We start from the raw sequence: 27,536 nt of genomic DNA on the forward strand, positions 1-27,536 counted from the left end.
ATTTGTATAAAAGTGTCTGAATAACTTGATAACAGATAGTGAGGACTCATCACCAGTAGCGTAGCAAGCGGTGGGCAATCGAGGCAACCGCCTTAGGCGCATACGTGAAGTTTAATAATTGTCAATTTGACATGTACTGATAATTTAATATATATTCAGAATCACTGGTCAACAAAACGTTGTTCAAAAATATATACACATTTCATCAGTATGTATAGCACTCATTTTTTAAATTTGTTTGAAAAATTCGCACATTTAAATAACAGAATCCCTTACCATGTCTATAGTTATGCAGTTAGTAAAAACAGAAAAAAGAGAAAACTTCAACCTGGCTCTTCATCAAGTCAAGCGGATTCCGGTGACCTGGAAGTAGAGTTGGGTTTCGTGAATTTCCCGACGGGAATTCTCGAGAAATTTTCGAGATTATCCATCCCGAATCTCGAGAAGTGAAATTTTTAACATTTCGGGAAATCCCGAATCTCGAGCATCTTTTCTCGGGATTCGAGATTTCTTTATTATCAATCATTAATTGAAAAAAAACGATTTTCTATATGAAAAAAGTGGACAGGAAACACAAAACGTTCAAATACGGATCGGGGCATTATACACAATTTAAGCCAGCGTCGACTAAAAATGAACACAATTTTTGCAACATCGGGGGATTTTATGTCTCAAAAGCGTACGCGATTGTCAGACGCAGCGATTGAGTCTGTGTTTTTTGAAATTCTATTTTAATAAGTAATGTTTTGAATTATTTTTGTTTTCCTACTTCTATTTCTTCATTCTTCTTCTATTTTGGAGTTATCACGAAGAGACGATTTACGTGGCTGGGACACGTATTCTGGATGCCGCCAAAGAGTGCAGCACTTCGTACCCTTGTGGCACAGCCTCAAGAGTTTCGTCGCCGTGGCCGGCCCTCCCTCGCCCTGCAACGATGCTACAAAAGCGACCTACGTGCTGCATGTCTGACATGGCGGGAGGCGCAGGAGTTGGCGATGGACCGAGGGAAGTGGCGCCAACTTGTGCTTGCCCTATGCCCCAATGTTGGGACGTGACAGGGTGGAAGAAGAAGAAGACTTCTATTTTGTTTTTCTTTTTACATAATTTAATAAAATCATATTTTTTCGGAATTTGTCTATTTTTACACTGATTTTAGGATGTTTACATGCTTCTTTTTTTTTAAATTTCCCGATGTCTTGACAATTTTCGAGAATTGTGTTCTGGATTTTTCATCAATCTGAAAAATTTCATCATTTCGGGAAATCCCGAATCTCGAGATTGAGATTTTTTCGATAAATAATCAACTCTACCTGGAAGGTCATTAAATGCTATCTTGATGATCGTTTAATCACCATATTCAAGTTCACTACATTTATTCCATTAGGCTTAAAATATTATGTAGCTGTCGTGAAATAATAGATTTAAATTTTGGCGTTGTGTTAATGGTGGTATTATCACATTGATATTTTGAAAATAAGCTATAGTGTAATGTTTGCCAAACTATGTGCTGCGAGAGGCTCCAGGCGTGCCGCGAAAGAATAAGTATGCATGCAAAAGACTGTAGAAAAACTGTCTGCACCATTTTCTAAGTATTTTCCATCACTTGATGATTTGCTTATTAATTTTACGAATGGGTCGTTTGGGCATACGTGACCCGCGAGCCACAATTCGCTGACCGCTGACCTAGGGTATGTATTGTTAACTTCAAGATCGTATTCGTTATATGCGAACCTTGTGAAACATTCCGAGAAAATTGGATGATCCATCATACGGTTATGCAAATTTAGCGAGGAAATGTGAGACAATAAGTAGATGATTATACTCGTATAATTGACATGCCACTGGCGGAAAGATGGAGTACTTCACAAGCTACTTATCATGTCACTAAAAACATTATGAGCTAGTAAATTGATGTTTTCCTGTTCATATGACATAATATTTTTTAATGTGTTATTGAAAACTTTTTTACACCGACATCTAACATTTTTCCACTTAACATAACAAATTATTTTCGTATCGTAAACACTAAACAGCATTATCAACATAACAAATTTTAAAACATACATAATTTTGAAAACACTTCTGAGAAAATATATTATAACTGATAGAAAAAGTCTTTTTGAAAAAATTAAGACACCCCGCAGGAATCGAATATGAATCTCTCTGGTATCGCGCCCACGCACACAGTCCACTATGCTAAAGAAAACATACTTAATTACGACAATTTTTTATAAATTTTAACTAAGCGCTTCCCAAATTAAGCTACGATTAAATTTGGCTAACGGCTTTTGTATTTTAAATCAAAGTAGGTATTACTTTAATAACTAACCGACGACGACCCGAGAGATGCAGGTTGGAGTGTCTTACTTTTTTCAAAAAGATTTCTTGTATTAGTAATAATATATTTTCTCAGAAGTGTTTTCTAAATTATGTATGTTCAATAATTATAATGTTACATTCATAAATCTTGTGAATTATTCGTTGAATGAAAAAAATAGTTAATAACAAATTGTCAGATCCTTGTTATTTTTGGTCGTTTCGTCACTACCCTGAATTAATGCAGTACCTAATCATATTTTTCTCTCAAGGCCAGAGTATGTACTGCAAGTAAGCTCCTTTCCAGGAGGATACTCAAAACCATCAGTCTCTTCAACTTATCCGTTGCCCACAGAATAATATGCCCAAAATATTCGTCTCATACATATTGTCGAGATTCGTTTATTGATCCGAAGTCTTTAGATGATTGACTGGTACACCATGTAGATACTCTGTCCAAGACATACGAAGCATTCTGCGCCAATACCTTATTTCGAAGCCATAAATTACCTTCCGTTCTCTTGCCCTCAAGATCCATGATAACAATATGGAGAACACTAATGTGTACGCAATCATCATTTTCATAGCAATTGAACTTCATGATCCTTCCATATAGCGGTAAGGCGTCTCATCGAATGTTTCATAATCTGTACGCGCCTTTTTATTTCTGCTTCACATCCGACTTTTCCACGAATTATCAAATCCAAATACACAAACTCTGACTTGTTGTGGTTAGAAGGTTAGCCAGATTGTTATCCATTAACTTGGCCTTATTCATATTAATAAGGATGCCGTATTTGTGACCACTGCCTAGACATACTCATAAAGTTCGATGTGTGTAAGTTGCAGTGAAGAAATATAGACGAAAACAGTCGAAGAAGCTAGAGGCTGCCTTCATCCAGCAATGAATCGACCCCGCCTGACAATAATGATGATGATTCAGAAGACAAAGAAGTTCCCAACATCAGATTATTATAGTAAGTTTTGAAATACTCAGATAAAATATAAAAAAGCATAATGCAATTCACAGTATTTTTCCAAGGTCGACTATTTATAGACAGGCCAGGGAACTGAATTGTGACTTATTATCTTAGAATTAAATAAGGTAATCTATTCGCAGTAAATGAAGATTTTCGATTGTACCTATATTTCGTTCGAATCAATTAACGTCTTTTTCAGCCATGACCGCTCCTTAGCTAGAGCACATGGATACCACACGGCGCATCCAGTAGCTCCATTGTATATACTCTGTAGATAGTATTTAGCGACCTTCCAGGACGCCGGGATCCGGTTGGCTTTAAGAACAGTCAAGCCAGGTTAAAGTTCTCTTCAGGCGTCCGCAACACGTGGCGTGATGGAGGCTGATTAGTTCGTATCAGTATACGGTTGCTCTGAGCCTTCGTTATGTGCCATGATTTGTTACCGTAAAGCAGGACCATCGGGATGCAAGCGTCGAATATGCATGACATAAATATGGCAATACGCTAATCATTAATAGAAAAAGTCTCACCCTTTGTGCACCATTCTTGGGAAGCGTTCTGGCTTGCATGTCGTTTGTTTGCCTTCATTCCTATTGGTGAGTTTTTCTACATATTATATTCTTCCTATTTATTTACATTAATTTTGATATAAGTAAGCATTGTTTCCAGACATATAAACGGGAAACAAATTTAATGTATATGTATGAACTCATTAATTGTAAAAACATAAATTATATAAAGCAGTCGTGCTCTCATATCTGGGGATCCAAGACCATCTGTATCAAGGCTGCGGCAGTGAATTGCGATTTACGATGGTAGTGCTAGTTATTGATTATTTTTTAGTGCAATGCGGTTACCTATTCGAAGTAAATGAAGATTTTTGATTGCATATTTCGTAAATACTGATTTACATATGAAACTGATATTTCAATATGAAACAATCATCATTTTCTACAAACGGTTTATAATAGTGTACTCAAAGTGTGAGCAATAACTAGCACTACGATCAAATTTTACAGTTGTGTGTCACGGCCTGACTATTGTGGGCCTTGTATTTTCCCAACGGATTTTTTTTTAATTTATACATATCTCTTTCAGGCAGAACAAAGAAATATTTTTGATATTTTCTATTGAGATAAATTCACTGACCATATTTTTTTATTCTTCAAGTAAATCTGCTGTCAAAATAAGTAGCTTCTTTTTAATCCCGTTTGGTACATTTTTTATCACGTTTTTCTTAGCTGTATTCTTATTTGTCCGGTGGTTGTTTATCCAGTACAAATCTTGCAATTGCTGTTTAACTAACTTCCCGACTAGATAGACATTTGAAACTTTTAGAATATAGGGGAGCAAGGGGGAATTGGAGCCTACTAAGGAAATTGTTGAAAAAAGTAACAAAATGTTCTAATCGTTTAGTATTAAGACTTGAAATGAGTCATTTGGTTACATAATAATAATATTACTGAAATTTCCACTCAAAAATTCTATAACTAAGGTACAAAAAAAACGTTTTCCCAAAAAACACATTTGGCTCCAATTACCCCACATGTAGGGTAATGAGAGCCAAAAATTTACCAAATATGTAATGGGAGCTTAATATTTTAATATGCTTACAAACACATATACACATTATAACAGACATAGGTACAATAAAATGTTAAATATTTACTAATGTAATTCAACAAAAATATGCTCTAGTACTAAAAATATCAAAATAATCAACACGTCATGTTATGGAACTAAGCAAAAAACACAAATATAATCTTTCTGGTTTTGGAGGGCATTTCCCAACGAAGTCACCGCCCAACCAGCCTTAAAAGTCTTCAGCTTTCTATTTTTGGGCATCTGGAATAATTAAAATCTTGTCTACTAGTAAAAGAGGTGTGAAATTTATATAGGGGTAATGGGAGCCACCTAGGCTCCAATTACCCGAATGTCAACCACTTTGAAGGTTGATAAATAACGTAACCAAACCATTTTAAACCTTGATTCTGAAACTACTAAACAAAAATACATGTAAGTATCTGGCTATACAATGGACAAAAAATATGATAAAATAAGTAAAATTTTAAGTACTTACGTTGATGTTTATGTATTGTAAATTTATATAAGCACCTAGCCCAAAACACACTTCCACTCGCCACGCGCGTGCACGTGCCATTAAGCAGCCGACAGCGATCGACGGGCTTAGCCGACGATTGACGAAGATGTTTTGGTTATTTCCGAGTCATTTTAATGTTAGATGGTATTTGTTTTGCAGTCGCTCCCATTACCCGCCGGCTCCCATTACCCCACGCTCCTCTATCAGTACAGGAATCCAATCCCGAGCCAAAATTCTGATCCCAGGATTTCGGGATTACAATTTGACAATCCCGGGTTCCCGGGACTGGTCCCGGGATTGGCATTTTTTTCTATTGTTAATATAAAAAAAATATATTTACAAATAACATTGATAAAATCGGTCAAAAATAAATCTAGTATAATTTATACTATTTAAGACATTTATTGTTAATATTGTGTACGTTCAATCTTGGAAATACAAAAGGTTAATGGAGTAAATAATATTGTAATATAAAAAATAATGTGAATTTAATATGTGATTGCTGTTTCTGATAGTACCTAAAGACTTAATGAAAGGGTTAGCGAGATTTAAAATAGTAAAGCAAATCATGGTGTACTTATGGCCTTTCCGCTTCATAAATCTAATTAGTCAGCCAAATATGAAACTGCCGTAAAACGTATGAGATCGTGGTGAAATTACTTTGTTAATAGTGCTAAGCATTGTTTTTTTTCCAATCTTTCTATTTTTTATTAATTTATGTGAAAAAATAGAATGAATCGGCAACTTACACATGGATACAAATCAAACTTCATTCAAACTCAGTTTATTTCTAATGTAGTTATTTGTTATCAAAAGTATTTTTTATGTTATATTTTTGTTTTTATTTTATTTTCCGTAAAAATTGATAAAAAGATCAATCCCGAAAGTTTCGTGATTATGTTTATCAATCCCGGGATTCATAGGTATCGTAAATAGCTCGGGATCCCGGGATTGGAATCCCTAATGCCAATGCATTCTTTTAATACTTTTAGCCATCTTTAAGTAGAATTGAATTCATTTTCAGTTAATTCTGTTTTGTATGAAAAGTTATTTCGGAAGAAATCCGTAATCCAATCCACTATTATTGGTTGATAAGGGGGTGGTCCTAGCAACTAAATTATTAATATATACGAGCGTTACTATGGAAATCAAAATGACATTTAAGTATTCTATATTTATTTGTTTGTTGCAAAATAGCAAAAAAATGATTTGTTGACAATTGCCTTATTTGTCCTAAATTATTAATACATAGAATTGTCAAGTTTATATGATTCAACAGAAAATTTAAGAACGTGGTATATAAAAAATTCTTTTTATCTTGTAATTATTTCAATGAGAGTTGGCAACACCGCTTATAAGGGACCATTATACGGAATAGAGACACACTAACAACCTCTTCTTTTTTAATTAACTATTGTATTGTTCATATTCGTAAATGCAAGAACAATCATAACATAAAAAAAGTAAAGCAAAATATATATCATAACATATTATTTAAAAGTCAAGAAATAACGTAACCATTGTTATAATCATCGAATTAAATTGTATGATGTATGAACACAGAATAAGGTAAATAGTAATCAAGATACATTTAAAATGAAAAATCATGATTAAGGTGCTCGGTGAAGGTCGAAAATTAAGATTTTAGGTTATTTTTGTAAGTTACGTCAGAATAATTTGTCAATTTTGTAAAAAAATACGTATACTTAAGTCATTATAATTCTCTGCCTTTTCACATCTTGGAAAATAGCATTATGATTACGTAAATATATCAATACCATAATCATCATTAAATTTATATTATATTAAACGTGAAGTCAGGAGATGTTTTCCTAATAACGTAGGTACCTATGTGTTACAATTCTAAATTCAAAAAATATATTCTGATATCCATTCATTTTAAACAAGATTTAAAAAAAAAATAAGATCTCAAAACTGTCACTAATTTTATTAAAGATAAGATAGATTTTAAGATTAAAAAAACAAATACAGACCTACAAACTTATCTATAGAATGGATGGGGGAGCCACTGTCGAAAACTACCCAATCAAAACCCGCAACTGGACAGAATCTGACATTCCAATTCCGTTTTCAAAATGGCGTCCATATGATAGTTCGTAGTTCCATTTTTGACCGTGCTTTAGATACGTTTACATACAATTTACGTTTATATGCCAATTTATTTATTCTCTTTTAACAGAAAGTATCATTTTAAAACGTATTTTGGTTTATTGATTGCTATGAATTCTAAAACATATCGAACCTACCTGCAGGCATGTGATGGTATTATTGGATAAGCAGAATAACTTTTCTCCCTCAAAATGTATTTTCTCTATCGATTTATGTTAAATGAATAATTGTACATCTAAAAAAACTGCTTGTGGAGTGGGCAAAGTAAAAAAATATTAAAATATTTTCAAATTAATTATCAATAGTGATATAATATTATATTATACTATGATAATAATATTGACGCCCACGATGGCCGAGCGGCTTAAGCGTCAGTCTACAACGTCGTGGGTCCCATGTTCGAAACCTAGGTCTGGAAAATATACATATTGTTTTTTTTAATTTGTATTTGAGTCAGAATATGCACCTAATAGCTTGAGCAAGTGGCTGACATCCATTTTTCGTTAAAAAAAAAAACTGTTACTACAAACCTTCACCCTGTGATCCCATATGATCTTATTAGGATCGGAAATTGTCACAAGATAATATTCCACTGTTATGTAATATTAAAACTAAAAGTAATAATTTACACTTCAGAAATTAATTTAATTGTTCACTCTCAAATGGTAAATATTGTTTGTCGACTTATGATAAATTTTAATTTAGTTTTTTGGTAAGCATACAAATATTGCTCATTTAACAAAATTACCCGTGGAGTGGGCAAGCTAAACGTAATTAACTTATTTACAAATTATTTTTTGATACTAAAATCAAATAACAGATCTCACACCACGTTTACTCTTAAAGAGAGTAGTTACGGGCAACTATTCAATTATTTAAATAATAGCAACTAGGTAATATAATACTTATATTGGAAATTCACAAATAATTTATTTTAATTTGCATGAGTTGTAATAATAATATATTATATTCAATAATTATATGTTATTTCTGCTAGTATAGGCAGCTATTATATAGTTATACATACCTAAACAGTGGCGAAACTAGCTTTAATTGGTACTACGGAATAATTGTAGGTATGTAAAATAATTTTTAGATACTAATATTTAGATTTAGAACTATTCCGTTTCACGACGCCCTAAAAAATAATTGAAAAATTAAACAAAATACAGCTACCTTCAAAGTATGTATAAAACCAATTCGATGTGCAGTTTTATGTTGTATATTAATCCAAAACTCAAAGCTTGAAACGTTGGCAGGAAAAAATAATAACATAATTCATAAAAAAATCTGATTTTATCTATGCTCTTGATTAGTTACGGCTCTGTATGTTTATTACATATATTATGTATATACGTTATTGTAATCACCATCGTACCTGACATGTAATGATATCCGTAACTCGTGAAAAATCTATATGAAAAACATTCATTATACCAACACTATCTATTATCTATGGAGTTAATTTTAGCAATGATGCAAAAAAAACTCCCGTTTGAATCGATAACGACGTATTGGTGCATTAACTGTATTGGTTTTAATCCAACATTTACTTGACCAGTGTAAATTTGATGTCATTTAGGAAATTAAAATAAGCATTGTTGCATTGTTGAAAAATCTGATGGAAAATACAGTTGTATTTTTCGTTTATCTGGACTGATTTTAATTTAAAATGGAACATAAGAGTTTTTATTATATTTTTTAGACATTCTCTCGAAATTCGTATTCAAAAGATACAAATAGATGAATTAGAAGAAACGAGCTATAAGTACTATTTTATTAGCAGTGTAGTTGTACATAGTAGGAATGAAACCATCACAGAAACATCGAGGCTTTAAAAAAAATCTGGTGTATATCAGTGGCGAAGGGTGGAGGTAGACTGAATCCGCCGTAAATACTCCATAATAAACTTTGTTAGTTATACGTATTTATTTTCATTGAAATAAGGCAACATTTACAGATGGTGTTGGTTAGTCTTAAAAATTGAATTAAACCCAGCAAAACCAAGCCATAATAGACAATAGTAATTATTATACATAATAATAATAGATAAAATATCTAAAATTATACAATTAAATCATACATAACTTTGAATATTTTATAGATAGAATATTATTGTTTTGTCTAGGGCTTAATGAATGTAAAAAAAATAACCAACAATATGTGTAATATCAATATGTATTCTTATTCCTACTAAAACAAATAAGTATGAATAAAAATGTGTGCACAATTTTGTCGTATCGCCAAAAATATAGCAAAACTATTATGGTTTGGTTTAGGCAGGGTTTAATTAATTTTTAAAACTAACCAATAACATCTGTAGATTGTAGTCTTAGTTCAATAAAAGCAAATACATATGACTAACAAAGTTTAATGTGCACTATTTATGGCGGATCTTAAAAGCTTACTTCCACTCTTCGCTACTGGTGTATATAATATATGGTGACCTTACGCGGAATCAAACCTGGAGTCAAACATGAAACGCCCTTATCTATGACGATAACGTATTCCCGATTATTCAATTTAAGAAATATCATGATTCGAATTGAAATAATTGTACATTCAATGAGAAAAAACGCGTTCAACATCTTGTTCTCATCGCTATACGGCTATAAATTTCCGATACACCATCTTAAGGTAAAATATGTTACGGCCAATTTGTTAAGTACATTTTACGTGTAACCGATTAAGTAAAAAGCGTTATTATAATTTTATTCGTAGTTTAGTAGTAGAAATGAAACCATCAGAGACAACCAGGTTTTAAGAAAATCACATAAATATATTGTGACCTTACCTGGATTCAAACCTGGAGTCAAACACGAAACGCCCGCATCTATGATGATGACTTATATGCTATTGTAATACATATTTAAATTATTATATCACGATCCTGATACGTTATTGATTGTAATTGTATATTCAATGTTTCAAGAACATTCAAGAATGTTCGGCAGTTTTGTATTAGCTTTTGTTACTTATTACGATTTTTAATATTGCCTCTACGTGCTCGTCTCTCCTATGGGTACTCTTATCTTAATGTCATGAAAATTCAGTCAAAGCACATTTGAGCACACGGTGGCCTCAGTCTTGGGTAACTGCTCCTGAGACATTCCCAGTCATAAAAAAATATGCTTAACATCCAAGCGTAGGGTCTCGTGATACGCCCGATTAAGACCGGGTGTAGTGTGGGGCGGAGTGGTTTGGTGATGCCATTAATTTCAGTGTACATACATTCAATGGGCAAAAATATCAGGCATAGAATGTTTTAACTTTCTGATTTCTCAGTTCCCAGATAAAACATGGACTTGTTTTACTTTTTTTTTTGAATAATATTTTTTTTCCGACCGTGTCTGATCCTAATAGGTCTAAGATCATATGGGCCTACACAGAGTAGAGGTTTGTATAAACAGATTTTGTTTTTTACGAGAAATGGATGTCAGCCATTTGCTCAACCTATCAGATCGATACCCTGACTCGCACACAAATTGAAAAATAATATATTGTGTACTTGCCAGACCCAGGATTCGAACCTGAGACCTACGGCGTTATTGTCCAACGCTTAAGCCGCGCGACCACCGTGGGTGTAAATAATATTATTTTAATGTAACTATATACTATAATGTAATATAACTATTTCATATTTCAGTCACACTAATGTGAAAATTTACAGAAAAAGCCTTCAATAATAAAAGTTGGCACGTACTATAGTTATAACTTGCAACAAACATTGTCAAGCAAAACATAAAATATTACATATTATGTCGGTCAAAGAGGTATTGCATATTTGTATTTTTGCATTTTAGAAAGCATTTGTTTCGATTATGTAACAATTCGTAACATGTAAAAAAAATGGCAACAACATTGCTTACCTAAAACCAACACCCAAAAATGATTGTCAATATAAAAAATCGAGTTAGGTATAAATACATAAATAATAATAAAAAAAAACATAGTTAATGGACAAATTGCCTTTCACAAACCAATAATAGTGTAACATTTAAATGAAACAACAAAAAAATCCCGAAATACTATTCAATCATAATATTATTATCTATCATCTAGGTGTGTATTATAGAAATAGCTCCGGCAAAAAATTTGCATTGCATTTTTCAGTAAATTGCAATTTGCAATAATTATTATTGGTCGATATTGCGAATTGGTATGCAAGTTTTATAAAAAGTAAATTGATTCAAGTATTTGTCTAATAAAAAAATTAATAAAGATATGTAAATAATAATATTATGTCAATAAAGCAATCGATAACGTGATATATATTAAAATATGGTCAGTAGCGTCCGTTAATAATTAAAAACAAAATTAAATCGATAACATATATACAAAAAACTGACGATAAAACCAATTACAGTATGGCATTTTAATTTCAGAGAGCTTTGAGCGATGTGCCATTTTTGTAATTGCATATTATATCTTTCAGAAAGTCAAACTTTATCTCTTGGCTGACACAATCATATCGCATAATCGAATTCGTCAACTGAATGCGGAACTATTCTAACTCACGTTTGAAATATTTTACAGAAGTCTTCTTTGAAACACCTAACTTAAATTATTTATTACGTAGTTATATAAACAAATTTATACAACATTTTATTAACAACAGTTCTACTAAAATATTATGGAATGAAATGCCAATAGAAATAGTATATTTCAAAAAAATACTAGGTAAAGAATTCTTAGGTCAATAATTATTATAAAATAATCCTTTTCCGTAGGTTTTATCACATTTGAATAGTCAAAGACATAGCTTATAATCAGTATCTTTAGAATTATCTTCAAATGTGTTAATCATGCCCATTTCTTAATAATAAAATGCATAATTCTTGTCAAATTTGGGATCACAGAAATTATAAATATAATTTTTTATTGTAAATATTTCACTCTATAACGTTAACAACAATAAATTATACCATTGGTTTTATAAATGCGTTTAAAAATTAAAAAATCTAAAAAATCTCAACACCACTGTACATGAATGTACTGAAATATGACAATATTCTAAAACATTAAATCGAGATGTTTAAAAGAATACTATTTTATGTAATAAAAATACTTTATGCAGTCATTAAATGTTTAAAATAAATATGAAGGATAATTAGGCTTCAAAATTATATAAATAGATTATCTACAGCGTTTAAGGAATGTCCAGGTTCATGCTCTGAAAATACCATAAAATCTCCATTTTGACCTACGTGGCGCATGTGGGCCCTTAAGCTATAGCAAAAAGATTAATTATTGCAAAGTGCGGAAATCCAACATACGGAGTTTTAGTCCGAACGCGAGTGAGTATTTTAACTAGACTAGATTAACTACTATATTAAAACTGCTCTCCTGCAAAATATTGAACAATATGTGACTTCGAGACTTTCAGCTCTAAGGTATATAGGTACGTCAGAGTTTCGTTTACATACAATACTCCACATTTTACAACAAATTATAATAATTTTATAATTTATTGAATACACATAATTCGAAAAGAAAATGTTAAGGGAAATACTAAATTACAATAATTAATAATGATTATCCGATTAGTTATGTTGTTTATGGTATATTTTCAAAGAAACATTGACACAAAAGAAATAAAAAAAACCAATATCCTTCAAATATTGACAATTGATTAAGTCAAGAGTGTCTATCAACGCAATTCAAATTATGTATTGAGTACCTTACGTATTTTTTCAATGACTGACATAATTTATATTAAACTAGAGCAAATGACAATGTCATAAGATGCTACGCAGTTGCGATGGAAGTAAGTAGATCATTTTTGCGAACCCCCCTCTTTTTTAGTGCATTGCATGTCCCTGGATGAATAAAATAATTACCAGTCGGCTAAATCTTTCCAACATTTTTTTAGCTAGCGACACACTTTAAAACTTATTTAGGATTTCGCGACATACCAAGATCGTTAAATATTTTTTTTAAATATTAACACATTTGGACGTAGGTATTATATTTAGGTAAGTATAGTTTACCCATAGATGCATGTTTTTTTTTTTAATAAAAAAAATATTTGTTAATAATGGATACCTATGTGTGAACGAAAATATGAAATATATATTTTTATATATCGTCACTGTTCTGGCAGAAGACACTAATTCGAAAAAATGACATATTGTATTAGTGATACCAAAATCTTCCTTATTTCAAACTTTACCGTCTGGAAACCTTCTTAATAACGAAACAGTCTTTATTTTAAAATCATCCTTTTTACGATTACTTAATAAACTCACATGATAGACCATTTCAAACATTTTAACAACTTCAAAGTCAAATTACTCAAAACTAGTATTCTCCAGTTAGTGTGTTCTAATAATGTCATTGGTTCTGCCAGAACAGAGACGATATGTTTCCACTAAAAAAACATTTTGTACTAAACAAATTAATGCCACCATGACATAAAATATGATACATAATATACAAGGAAATTCAGTGGTAAAAACTATAATAAAATTTAAATGAATGTGACAGTAAACGAGTTTTCTAGGTTGAAAACTGCTAGAGACGTTATAATAAATTATATATATATTATTGATCATAAAAACATACATTTATTTTACATTTTTCACAGTAAATAATATATGTACGATTAGATTTTGTTATTATAAAAAAGAATTTTACACCACAAAAAACTATTTCACTATAAAATTATTAAAAATAAATAATAAATTTATAATATAATTAAATAAAACAGTTATTGGTGGAACAGATAAATAGTTTTCAAAAAAACTACAAAAAGTGTAATTATTAACAGTAAACAGACACTAGAAAAATGATGTTTTCAAAATAGAAACACAAAATGGTCGTATATGAACATGAAATAGGACAATTAACATCGTGAAATAATTTGTGATAATTGTCATCTGTAAATACATAGACTAGTTGAGAGAAAATGCGATGATTGGTAATAAATAATCAAGGAAATTTTCACGTTATGCTTATTGGTCGAGAAATTAATAAAGCATTTTTATGGAAATGTGAAGAGCAAACAAAGCAAAGACAGTCGCGACTCTAAAAAGATTGGGAACCCGTGAATTAAAAAATGCATACAAATAATTTATTCGCGAAGTCAATAAAAAATATACAAATAATTTCGACTTGCGAAACTGTACAGTAGTAAAAAAATACTAGTTTACAAGCGGCCGGAATTTGCCTTGAAGTTTTTTTGATATTTTTTTTTTATCTCAATTGAGATGTCACGTAGAGATGACTGAAAAGAATATTTGGCCATAGCCTAGAAATTATATTGGAAACTCATTATTGTTAGTTGTTGTTAATCTAGAGTTTAAATAGTAATAAAAAATTGTTTTATATGCTTCAACGATTTTTTAATGCATTTTTCCTTGGTACTCACCAAGGTAAGATGCGTATTATATTATATAGTATATTACTTATATTCGTATTATGATTTTTAAGTGTATGTTTGCATAGATTTATCAACATCTTTCAATGTCAATACTTTCAATAAGCATGATATTTTTATGTGATATTAACCCAGTATAACCTAATGTAACCTAATGTAATCTGATGTAACCTAATGTAACCTTTGTAACCTAATGTAACCTTTGTAAACTTCCACTAAACAGGTAGAGCTGAGATATTTGAATATGCGAGGTAAGTATATTAATTTATTAAATTGAAGATAATATGTTTTTATTTATACACAAATTTTATACCCAAACTTAAATTATAACCCAAAATTAATTTACACATTAAATAAATGTATTAATACAGAACGGGCATGTGCATTACGTTCACTGCTGTCTTGATATTTCAACCAAAACGGGATTATTGCCATTTATCAGTTTTAAGTGAGACATATTTTAGCAACCGGGAAAATATGAAATTAAAAGTTTTATTTTATATTGATAATTGTTTCTTTCCTTTTTCTTTTGACCATGTCCGATTCTAATAGGATCATAATATGGGCCTCCACAAAGTGAAGGTTTGTATTAAGAACTTTTTTGTTTTTACGAGAAACGTATGTTGGCCACTTGCTTAACTTATTGCGTCCATACTCTGACTCCAAACACAAATCGAAAAACAATATGTGTATTTGCCAGACCCAGGATTCGAACCTGGGACCAACGACATTATAAGCCGACGCATAACCAGCTCGTCAATCGTGGGCGATATTGATATTACTACCTACTAATAGTAACCTTATTATTACATAGCACAAATACATTGACAAATAAATTGCCATATTTTCAAAAATATAATAGTGACACACGTTATGAAATCATACATTACAATATCGTGCTTGATCAGTCTCTGTGGAAAAATCTAATTGTGTTCTTTTTCATCAAACAAAAAATAGAATTTCCGGTTCCGGAATTCGAATATGGTTCTTGACATGGATATTTATAGCCATTTTAAGTACCTATGTCATGGATATTATATTGTAAGTAGTATTATCAAAACTAGGAAAGTGGATGTCTATATTAATTAAATATATGTAGTATATATATATATGGATGCCAAATTTTGTTTTCATATAAACACATTAGAAAAAAAATAGTCGGGATGTCTATTAATTACGTAAGTACTGTTTTTTGAACAACTACTGCCTCTAGCATGTGTGAATGGATGACTCCGAGTAATAGAACACTGTGATATAGTCATTATTTTGAAGTCCTGGTGCCCTATGTTATAACTTGTGACATGAAGTCACCCGACGACATGACGTAATTGTGACTTAAGCTCAATACACGCATCGAGGCGAGCCGCCCAATGCACATGGCTCATCATAGGTATTATTATACTGAAACACCTATTTGTGTATGGGGACAATGAATAACGCCAGTATTAGAGTAGCGTTAATTTCTCGAATGCTATTGACTCACTCCGGAAGTACGTCACAATGATGTCATATGACGTCATGTCAACCGGGCGACTTTAACTCGCAAGTTACAACATAAGGCCCCTGGATCCAATTTGGAATACCTACACAAGATTAGGCATCAAAGATTTCCTTCATGGTACCGGTTCCAAAATAACGAAGGGATTATTACCATTCTAGGCAGGACCGATTCTAGATAGTGCAAGACCCCGATTGGAGTATGGGTGTGAGGCCGCTAGGTATATTTAGTGTGTATAATTTACTTGAAAAAATATTTAATAATCGTTCAGTATTTATATCTATATTTTAACAATTTACCGGAAATTTGGTTATCTTGATATCTCTCAAAAGTTCCGAGGTTAAGATAAAACTATTCGAAAATAATGCACTTGAAATTCACAAAGGTCATTTTGGATTTACAAGGATTACAAGATAGACTGATGTTAACGTGGTTCATTCATTATTAATCTGGCCGTTATGCCTGAATTGATTTAATTTGATTCTTAAAATAATTTTATTTTAAGAATAGATCGTGTATTATTTAAATCAATGGACATGATCCAATGATTCGCAAATCATGTATCAGTTCAGGCCCGTCCTAACTGAATATGTAGCCTCTGTAAGTCAGTATAAAATCTAAAAAGCCCCCTTTTCTCTTATCCCATTAAAATCGTCCTTATAAAAATTTTACATCTACCACATGGTTTGCAGAGAATAGGGAATACTGGAGAAGCCTGATACAGGATTTCATAATACCAATTCCAGACTGATCTAGTACCTATTTAATTTAATTAACTGGGCTAACGTTAAATATGCGATTTTTAAAATGAGTCATGACCAAGTACATAAAAATCTTTTTAATAATACCACGGTTGAAAAATTTTGGTCAAAGTTATACGTTGACCAAGAATCAGGTAAAATCAAAGAATGTTGCTTGATTAATATTGTCGATTTTCCTACTACTGTATACATTCTGTGAAAGATCATTCAGTGTAATGCACTTCATAAAAAATAAATGTCGAAGTCAGTTGACAGATGTAAACTTAGAAGCAGCTATGCGGCTCGCATTACAAAAAAAGAGTAGGTATTGAGAAATTTCCAATTTCACTATTTTTAAATAAATAGATAGGTATATACTACAATGTTCAAATGTCTTTTATTAAATGGACTTTGATTTGAGTTTCCCCATCTCCACCCGCCATGTATATGCAGACGCGGTTTGCGTACGGTCGCCTTCCATGACGCTATAAACGTGTCAGAAAGAAAAAAAAATATTGCCACATTTCCTTGTCCCGACGCGATGCTAAATAAATTGATCCGTTTTTTTAGTAAATTAAATTTAGCTTTCATTTTTTCAATCACAACAAAAGTGAAATTTGGTGCGGCCACTAGATGTTTCCATAAAACTGTCAATGTCAATTGTGCCACCACAGTTTAATTTCACGTAAGAACCACTGCTCCACTGTCAAGGCGATATATCTACGTGACTTCTTTTATTATAAATGTGGAAGGAATTCCACCTGCATCCACATTCCGCATTCCACATTTGCATCATTTTATGTAATAGTTTTTGTAGACTTGTCATAAAATAAGAACCAAAACATATTATTTTTGGCCACCCTCTAAATTCAGTCGCCCGTGCACAGTGCACATTTCGCACATGTAGACGGGGTGGTCCTGTAATAGTATCAGGTTAGTTACCTGCATCCAATTGACGTTGATGAAGCATTTAATTCATCTGGAAGTTTGTCAATGGTACAATATACGTAAACAATGATAAAAATCACCATAACATAATTGAAATAATCAACGTTTTAAATACTTCCATGATACGCATTCACAAATATAGGTAATAATATATTTTAAAAAAATTGTCTGTGTGTGCATAATATCTAAAAAAACGACTGGACTATAGTGGACCAATTTTAAGGCAATGGTAATTATTATTCTTACGGTTGCTATTATGGACTGTATATATAATAATTATTGCACCTTCTGAAAATATTTAGTTTTCTATCAAAACTATCCTATATAAACCTCCCGCTAATGCGATATCTTTAAAATACTATTGAAACTTCCACAGCTTATTAACTATATTGTACCATTGTGATTCCACTCCAATCGAATTGGACTTTTTTTATCCAACTGGAGATTCTAATCGGATGCATTTGGAATCAAGTATGACGTTTTAAAATATATTGCAGTAGATACTACATACTCAACGATATTTGACAGCTCTCGGTTAACCCGGTCATGTGCGGCCGTGCAAAAAGACATAACCACCGACCAGTGGCGAAGGGCGGAGGCAGGCTGTTAAGATCCGCCATAAATAGTGCAAAGTAAACTTGTTATTTATACGTATTCGTTTTCATTGAAATACCGCTACAATTTACAGATGGTGTTGGTTAGTTTTTGAAATCCAATCAAACTTTGTGAAAACCATGCCATAATAGATAATAGTCAAAAAATACTCATCTATCTATAAGATATCTAAAATTATGCAATTAAATCATATATAACTTCATATATAATAGAATAATAAAAATATATATTATAGTTTGGTTTAAGCAGACCTTAATGAATTTAAAAAAAATGAACCAACAATATAATATGTAACAATATGTAGTCTTAATCCAGCGAAAAAAAATAAGTATGAATGAAAAAGTGTGCACAATTATTATTTTGTCGGGTCACCCAAAGTATACCAAAACTATTATGGTTCGGTTGACGCAGGGTTTAATTGATTTTTAAAAACTTACCAATACCATCTGTAAATTGTAGTCTTAGTTCAATAAAAACATATACGTATGACTAACATTGTTGCGCTCTATTTATGGCGCATCTTAACAGCCTACCTCCACCCTTCGTTACTGCCCCCGACAGTTAACTTCCTGGGATAATAAATAACAATATGAATATGACATATCATATTATTTATCACTCTTTTATTGATTTTGGAGTTAGTGATATGTTAGAATAGTCCTACAGGAAAACAGTAGCAACGTTTTCAATATGTACAACGTAATCATGTGAAACGTCAACACTTTTTTCGTTCTATGTCAATGCATAACTGTGCAAAATTGTATTGGCAATGCTGCTGTTTTGTTTTTTAATATATAATACAGTTACAAGGTAGCCACGTTAAATGTGACAATTAAATTGTAATGTCAATAAAAATCATGTTAATTTTGACATTGAAAGATTCTCCCAAATCTCTGCAAATGCACATTACAAAAACAATATAATATTGATATAATATTATAAACACGTGTTTTGCATTTGCATTTTATATTTTTGTCGTGAGTGCCAAGGCAAAATATATCAAATAATTTCATTGGGAAAAATACATGTTTTATTACAATTTGTTTCAAAAATTCTCAATCTATGAATCGCTACCAAAATTAGGTTCACATTTTGAGCCGCTATGCGTCGAAACTAAAAGTTTTAATTTCTAATAAGTACCTACTTCCAATAATAAATGTATTTTTTTCATACTACCGTTTGATACCCACAAATACCTAGTGCGATTGGGGCTTTCAAGTCTAACTATAAAAAAACTAAATTTCCAGCCTGAATATGACATAAAATCAGAGTCACCAACTTTAACATTTTCTTGCCAGATCTAGGTTTGCCAAATCGTCTCTGTTCTGGCAGAACACACTAACTGGAGAATGCTAGTTTTGAGTAATTTGACTTCGAAGTTGTTAAAATGTTTGAAATGGTCCATCATGTGCGTTTATTAAGTAGTCGTAAAAAGGATGGCTTAAAAATAAAGACTGTTTATTTATTAAGAAGGTTTCCAGACGGTAAAGTTTGAAATAAGGAACATTTTGGTATAACTAACTCAATATGTCATTTTTTCAAATTAGTATCTTCTGCCAGAACAGTGACGAAATAGGCATCTGGTGTGTGATGTTAAATTTAGCGGTTTTTTTTTTAATGCGAACAGCTTATAATTTCAAACAAAAAAGCTTGAATCGTTCATACATTATATCTTACCAGTAATATAAATGTGACAAGCAATATTTTTTATCACGAAGTTTCGTAGAGTATACGTTTTATAACTTTGCACTTTTTTGCACTCTTTACTATACTGATACGCCTCTTTTCCTGATAATCTCGCATGATTGAATTGATTAAATTATATTTACTTGTATTACATAATATATATTGTAATAAATAGATAGATATATAATATATAAAAAATGAATTTTAAGAATATTTATTACTTACATCATTTTCATCCTAGAGCCTAATCTAACTGCATTAACTTTGGGTTATATGATTTATTAATTAGTTAATCTTCTTCAATCACTTTTATTGTGAACAGAATGTTCACAATGGTAAGTTATTTTCTAAAATCTGGTTTCTAAATATTTTGAAAAACCTACCAAAAAGCATATTTTCTTTCCTATCTGACATATTTTTGTAATTATGGTGCGGTATATCTTATATAAAAATAATATTTAATAAACTTTCAAAACTTGTACCAAAGCCATGGTTCGGATTAATATGATTTGTTACTAATATAATTACTGCATTTTGTAATATTGAAATATAACATGTATTTCAATATTATCTGTATAATATCTCATATCATTATTCTTTTATTATGACGTACTAGTACTAAAACCATCGCGGCTCAAAGAGGTTGAGAAACACTGCTATAAACTCTTGACCCGTGTGTGTGCTTTAAATTCCGTCAATGAAAGGAAATCAACTTTATAAATAAATCATGCTAATGAGCCAAATGTTTTAATGACATCCTTCAACTTGCAAATATATATTAATTAAATTGCTATTTTTATTCCATAGGTATTTATACAAATTAACGTAGGTAATAAATGCCTAAATCTTCCATAAAAATAAATGTAACAATTGAAAAATTCTGTATTGATATAATACACGAGAACAAAACAAAGAATACCACGAATTTTTAAATAGCGGAATAAGTACATTTACTTCTACCCTTGTGTGGCTGGAAGAAAGAAGCAACTAGGCCTTGACTATCTAGGCGCGTCGGAATCTAATACTTTTTTGCGCCAAAGTGCGCGTATCTACTAGCCCAGGGGTCAGCAAACCGCGGCTCGCGAGCCACATGCGGCTCTTTGCCAAATTCCCAATTCCATATTTTTACAAAAACTTCTGCAAAATTCACAATTTTTATTTTTTATCATTGATTTGTACACTTATTATATTATTTACAATGACATTATCGCAAGACTAATTTTTCCTCCGTGATAGTTGATGCAAAATGGTACGATTGTTGTTTTTTTAAATCCGCCCATTGTAAAAGTCGTCAAATATTTCTCCATTTGATATTGACACGAGCACTTTTGAAATACAATTTTATTGGTGGATTTAACAAGCAAAGAGTTATGGAGCTCCAAATTTGTAGGTCTTGCCACGAATATTGAGGATTTGGAGAGAGAAAAATGCAATTTAATTTCACAACACAAGTGGAGCGCTCTAGATCTACATAAGGTAGATACTACGATTTTTAATACATGGAATAGCTTTCCTTACTCATATTCGGCTTACATAATATGTATGTGAACAATCATTTTCAAACATGAACAATATAAAAAAACATTTAAAAAAAAATCAAATAACCGATGAGAATTTGGAGTCGCGCCTGAAATTAAAAACTACAAGCTACATACCAAACATACAGAAACTCTCCAAAGAAATGCAAGGAAGATCATTGTTCACATTAGTTTTAAGGAACGCGTGAAAATTAAATGTAACCCATATTCTGTAAAAAATATATTTTTAATTTTAACAATAAAAATGTACGTTAGTATTATTTGGGAAATCTTCTTCGCTTAATAAATAAACAATTATAAAATGTAATTAATTCATTTAAATAAATCATATTTATAAACATATACGTATGGCTCTCGAATTTTTTTTTAACCGTTGTGCCACTCATATTTGGCTCCTTTGGTTCAAAAGTTTGCCGACCCCTGTACTAGCCAACTAGCCTATATTATTTTTTGAAATAATCATAAATAACCCCGACGTAAGTCAGTGTATTAAGTAAATAAACTTTGTTTTGGTCCAACAACAAAGTGACGTGACATATTGACAATAAATTATTAGATAAACCTTCACCTTTGTTTTTGTTACCTCAATAAGCATGTATTATTCTATATCTATATCATGTTTGAATAGAATATAATATACTATATTCAATTGCCCGAATCAGTGATTTTATTTAAAGTAACCTAACCTAACCCTCCGACATAAATCTACCCATATCAGTAGGTACTGGATATAATATGTAGATAGTGTAGCTACGCCATGGCCCACACATGGCTGACAGGGCTCTGGGGGGAGAGCGTGGCGGGTCGACCAGATAAGTGAGATAAATACACATAAAAAAAAAAAATTATAGTAAAAATTATTCAAAATTATCTGCTTGTACGATATAATTTTTAATTGTGTATCAATATTCGACAAATCTATAATTCAAATGGATATATTAAAATAAGTATACAAAAAATCACTACATTATATACACAATAATTACTTTACCGCGTACACCATTTGGAAAACGCTACTGTAGTGCGTGACACTGCCTTTATCCTTAGCGATAGGTAGGGGGGGAGATCCTAACCGGTGGGCCAGCTTCAGGATGTGGGGGTCATGATTAACTACAAAATTTTATGCGGGGAATAGATGTTAGCCACTTGGTCAACCCATTAGGTCCATACTTTGACTCTAAACATAAATTGAAAAACAACATGTATATTTGCCAGACTACGATATCCACGATATTATAAGCCGACGCTTAAGCCGCTCGGCGTAATTAAAGTAACAAAACCTAACGTAACCATCCGACATAAATCTACCCATATCAGTAGGTTTTATAATGTTCGATTCGTATTATTGAAACGTGGGAATAAATTCAAAGTGTAATGGATGTATTGACTGAAAAGGGATTTGTTAATTTTATTATAACCAAGATACAAAAGTATTCAACGAGTATTTACTTATTTCTAACCACGTCATTACACCACAAAAAGTAACAGAATGGAACACAATATTCAAACACTTTCACACCAAATAATTTGAATCACAAGAATGTTCATATAATTATTGAATACATTTTATGTCTGCCCGACACTTGCACCAGTAAAAAGGGCCTTTTCGTGTATAAGTTGTGGACAAGCAAAAAAATATAGTTGCAAGTCACTTTCTCACAATTCTTAAAGCAATGTTAATTTTAAGAAGTCTTGCCAAGAATTTGATTCTTATTTGAAATCAAAACCAAATAAATACCTAAGGCGATGTCTTTACCTACCAGAGGCACCTAGTAGAAAAATACGAAGCTTGCAATTTGAGACATTTTTCGATAATTTACAATTTCAACTGTGTTATTTAATAAATATGTATCTGAAAACATTATAAAGGTTTGTTTTAAGTCAAAGATAAACTTACAATTGTAAAAGAAATGTGAATTTGTTCCCCAGCTACGTTATTATTACATAATATTTTTGGTCATATTTATTATTAAAATTTAGTTTATTAAGTTTTCTGTTTTTTCTCGTACAGATTTTTGTCTAATTCATAGTTTTAATATTTTTTATATTTATTTAAAAATAAAAATAAAAAATATATAAATGTGTAGAACTTGAAATCGTTTTTATTTATATGAAATCTTATTTAGGTATGGTCTCAATATTTAAGCTCAATTTGATATGAATAAAAAGAATTTCAAGTTATACACATTTATATTTAAATAAATGGTCACGTTAAGAATGACTAACCTGAGTGTTGTCTCTTCAGCAGTGAAAATATACGTCGTGGTGAAACAGGCATTGAAGAGGATCGGGATGACAATCAGGAGGTAGTTGACGAACTGGTAACGTCCAAAGTTGCCCAACTCCTCAAGGATGGAGTCCAGCTGCGTGCTAATCCCCATCGTTGAATGTTTGCGTACCTTCTCCACCATGGTAACTGTTATTTGAAAAGAAAATAACACGTTAAAAAATTAAGAATCTATATAGGCTATTTTAAGAGGTTGGAGGACATTCGTATATGTCACTTTTTTGCATAAACACATTTTTAATGCCAATGTTATATTATAATTTATGCAGTAATCAATAACAACCAGTAAATTTCTCGCAGATATTTTGCCGTGCATTCATGGTTTAACTTTTTTATACGTGATTTTATTAATTGAACACAAAAATAAAGGACGTTGGCAGGGGACACAGAATTTGTCACAGATCTTAACCTGCATACACATTAAGGGCCCTATGCATAGTAATATGCCAGGTTATGTGTTAGTCAGTCGATTTTCGAATAAATAAGACACAAGAACTAAAGCATAAGCGTAAACAGTCGATGTTATCTAAGATGAACTAATTAATGACACTATTAGGGAACACAAAATTAATGGGAACCAAAATACCGAACAGATGTGGAGTTAGAGGCAACCGATCTCGAGTGTGGAAGAGTATGGGATAAATTTAAACACGTGTCAAGAATTCGTCATTATAAGTTTTTCCTTCGTTCTGACAACTGCTCTGACATGTCGGTCAATATAATATATTATTTGTAGGTATTTTATCTACATACAAGGTGTTCAAATTTGATATGCATACCAACAACTAAAAATTAATACAGTTACGAAAATATTATGGTCCTCAGTTAAAAATTGTAATAATATTTATTTTATTGTAAACATTACAAATATGTATTACAAAAGGTGAGCATATTGATTTTAAAGAAAATCTGATGTGATATTCTAACTTTTTAAGGTGTCAAATAACGCTATATTTAACGATGCCAGATACAATATTTCGAACCTAGGCGCCTATTCAAAATGCTACATCTGGCAATAAAAACGCTAAGTTGGCAACATGTAGCTACGTCTAGCTGATTCCCAATCTTTTATCTCTCTCCATCTACAATAAAATTATTAACAATTAAACAATAATTCATATAATAATGTATGTAACTTCTTCGTAAGTATAATCGCTTAGACTTTAGCATGTTTTCGATATTCTATCGATATTAATCTGAAATCATCGCAGATATTTCTCCGCAGTTATAATACATATCCCTTTGTAATCTATTGTTATATAATACCATACATTATCGCTGTTTCAAATTCAATTTAGGTATGATATAGACTTTATCTAGACTGCACATAATGGTTCTGATGAAGGATGGAAAACGATATCCACACCAGTAGCCAAGACCCTTGGGTGGGATCAATGACAGAATTAGGGATTTTAATACTGGTATTTCTAAAACCGATATCTTGGTGTTTAACAATACCGAATTACCGGTTTTAAACATCCAAATTCAACCAAGAAAAACAAAGAAACTGAAAAAATCAACCGACAAATGAGTTGCCTGGAGTCATAACTAGTGAATCCAATCCCGAGCCAAAATCTTGATCCCGGGATTTCGGGATTATGATTTGACGATCCCGAGATCCCGGGACTGGTCTCGGGATTGGCATTTTTTTCAATAATTAATATAAAATTTCTATTATTTTAAATAACGTTGATAAATTCGGTCAAAAATAAATTTAGTATAATTTATACTATTTAAGACATTTATTGTTGATTTTGTGGACGTTCAATCTTGGAAATGCATAGGATTAATGGAGTAAATAATATTGTAATATGTAAAAATAATAATGTGAAAGTAAAACAGTTTCATTTGTTTATGAAAAGATAACAAATACAAGAAAAAAAAAAAAAATGACAAATGCATTAAAAAACATGGTGGAATCACTTTGTTAAAAGTGCGAAGCATTGTTTTTTCAATCTTTCTCAGTTTTGTTAATTGATGTGAAAAAATAAAATGAATTGGCAACACTTGGGTAATAAATCAAACTTCATTCAAACTCACTTTATTTCTAATGTATTTGTACGTTATAAAAAGTATTTTTTCTGTTATATTTTCGTTTTTATTTTATTTTCCATAAAAATTTATAACAAACTCAATCCCGAAAGTTTCGGGATTATGTTTACCAATCCCGGGATTCATAGGTATCAAAAATAGTTCGGGATCCCTAGTCATAACTCACATATTCCAAAAATTAAGTTTTGAAATAATCGCAAGAAACCACCGGAGCACTGTTTTTTTTTAATCAGAAGAAAAGTATTAAACTAACTTGAATATTAATGAGTGAGTGAGTAGATATACATGTTTTTTTAATATATGTATAGGTAATACTTCTAAGGTTGTAAACACACAGCACACTATGAGATATAGAGCTCCATGATTGGTTAGAAAGGCTTTGGTGACAAAAATCATATTATTCATTTAAAAAATGTGAGTTATGATACCAAGTTTTTTCAACGATTTTCATAATATGGTTTTAAGTGACTTTTGATACCCAACTATTTTTCTTTATATAGAATTGCAAAATGTGAGTTATGACTCGAGGCGACTCAAATGTGAAATAACAAAAAATCACCCTATATTTCACCTCAATTTGGATTAAATATTATTTTGTGGTAAGATGATCTAAACAAAGTTCTTTTTTAACATCTGATTTAAAACGGATTTTCTTTCATCTTCTGCAAAAAAGCTGACGTTCAGTGCTGTTTTGACATTTAGATATTTTTCTGGATATGTGTTTAACAAATATCGATATTGATACCGATATTCAATATAAAATACCGAAAAACCGGTACGTATTAATATTTTCATTCGATATTAAAACTAGAAAGAATAAACTCAAGACAGACAGAGCTAAAAGGTCGAAGACGTATATGGAAACAATGAAACCCATCGCAAGTTGGAATAGAAAATTACCTCCATACTCTCGAGGTTTCCAACTGTTTAAGAGAGAGAATATGGCAACGAGCAATGTTGGCAACGGCCAGAGCCCACACTGGACAGTAGCGCCTTTAAAAGTGACGTCCTTAGACAAAATGCCGCCACATTTTTTTATACAGTACTTTTTATCATCCTTTCTTGACTCAAATATCTAAAAAATGTGTTATGTGTACATTACTAACAAGATATAGGTAGACCACTAAATATAATCTCTGCCATCTCTGTTTCAATAAACAAGGGCTTAAGATAGGTACATTTAAAAATACACCTGACAACTTCCAAAACTCGCGAGTGACTGGCAAACATATTTGGATAAATTTTAAATTAGGTATGAACATGTCAT

The 27,536-nt window shown here is 31.4% G+C and overlaps 1 protein-coding gene across 2 annotated transcripts in view; it reads right to left on the reverse strand.

Annotated features, from left to right (window-relative positions):
* Window positions 1-27,536, reverse strand: part of LOC147075909 (organic cation transporter protein-like) — a 124,815-nt gene that overhangs the window by 53,175 nt on the left and 44,104 nt on the right. For both annotated transcript variants that reach the window (XM_085942233.1, XM_085942232.1), the window contains exon 2: window positions 24,157-24,346. In XM_085942233.1, the coding sequence (XP_085798359.1) occupies window positions 24,157-24,341 (185 nt within the window). In that variant the 5' untranslated portion in view covers window positions 24,342-24,346. The remainder of the gene's footprint in view (window positions 1-24,156; window positions 24,347-27,536) is intronic.

The sequence above is a fragment of the Rhyacophila brunnea genome, unplaced genomic scaffold (assembly GCF_057557595.1).
Source record: "Rhyacophila brunnea isolate RB1 unplaced genomic scaffold, BYU_Rbru_1.0 scaffold_14, whole genome shotgun sequence".
In the NCBI taxonomy this organism is placed as follows: Eukaryota; Metazoa; Arthropoda; class Insecta; order Trichoptera; family Rhyacophilidae; genus Rhyacophila; species Rhyacophila brunnea.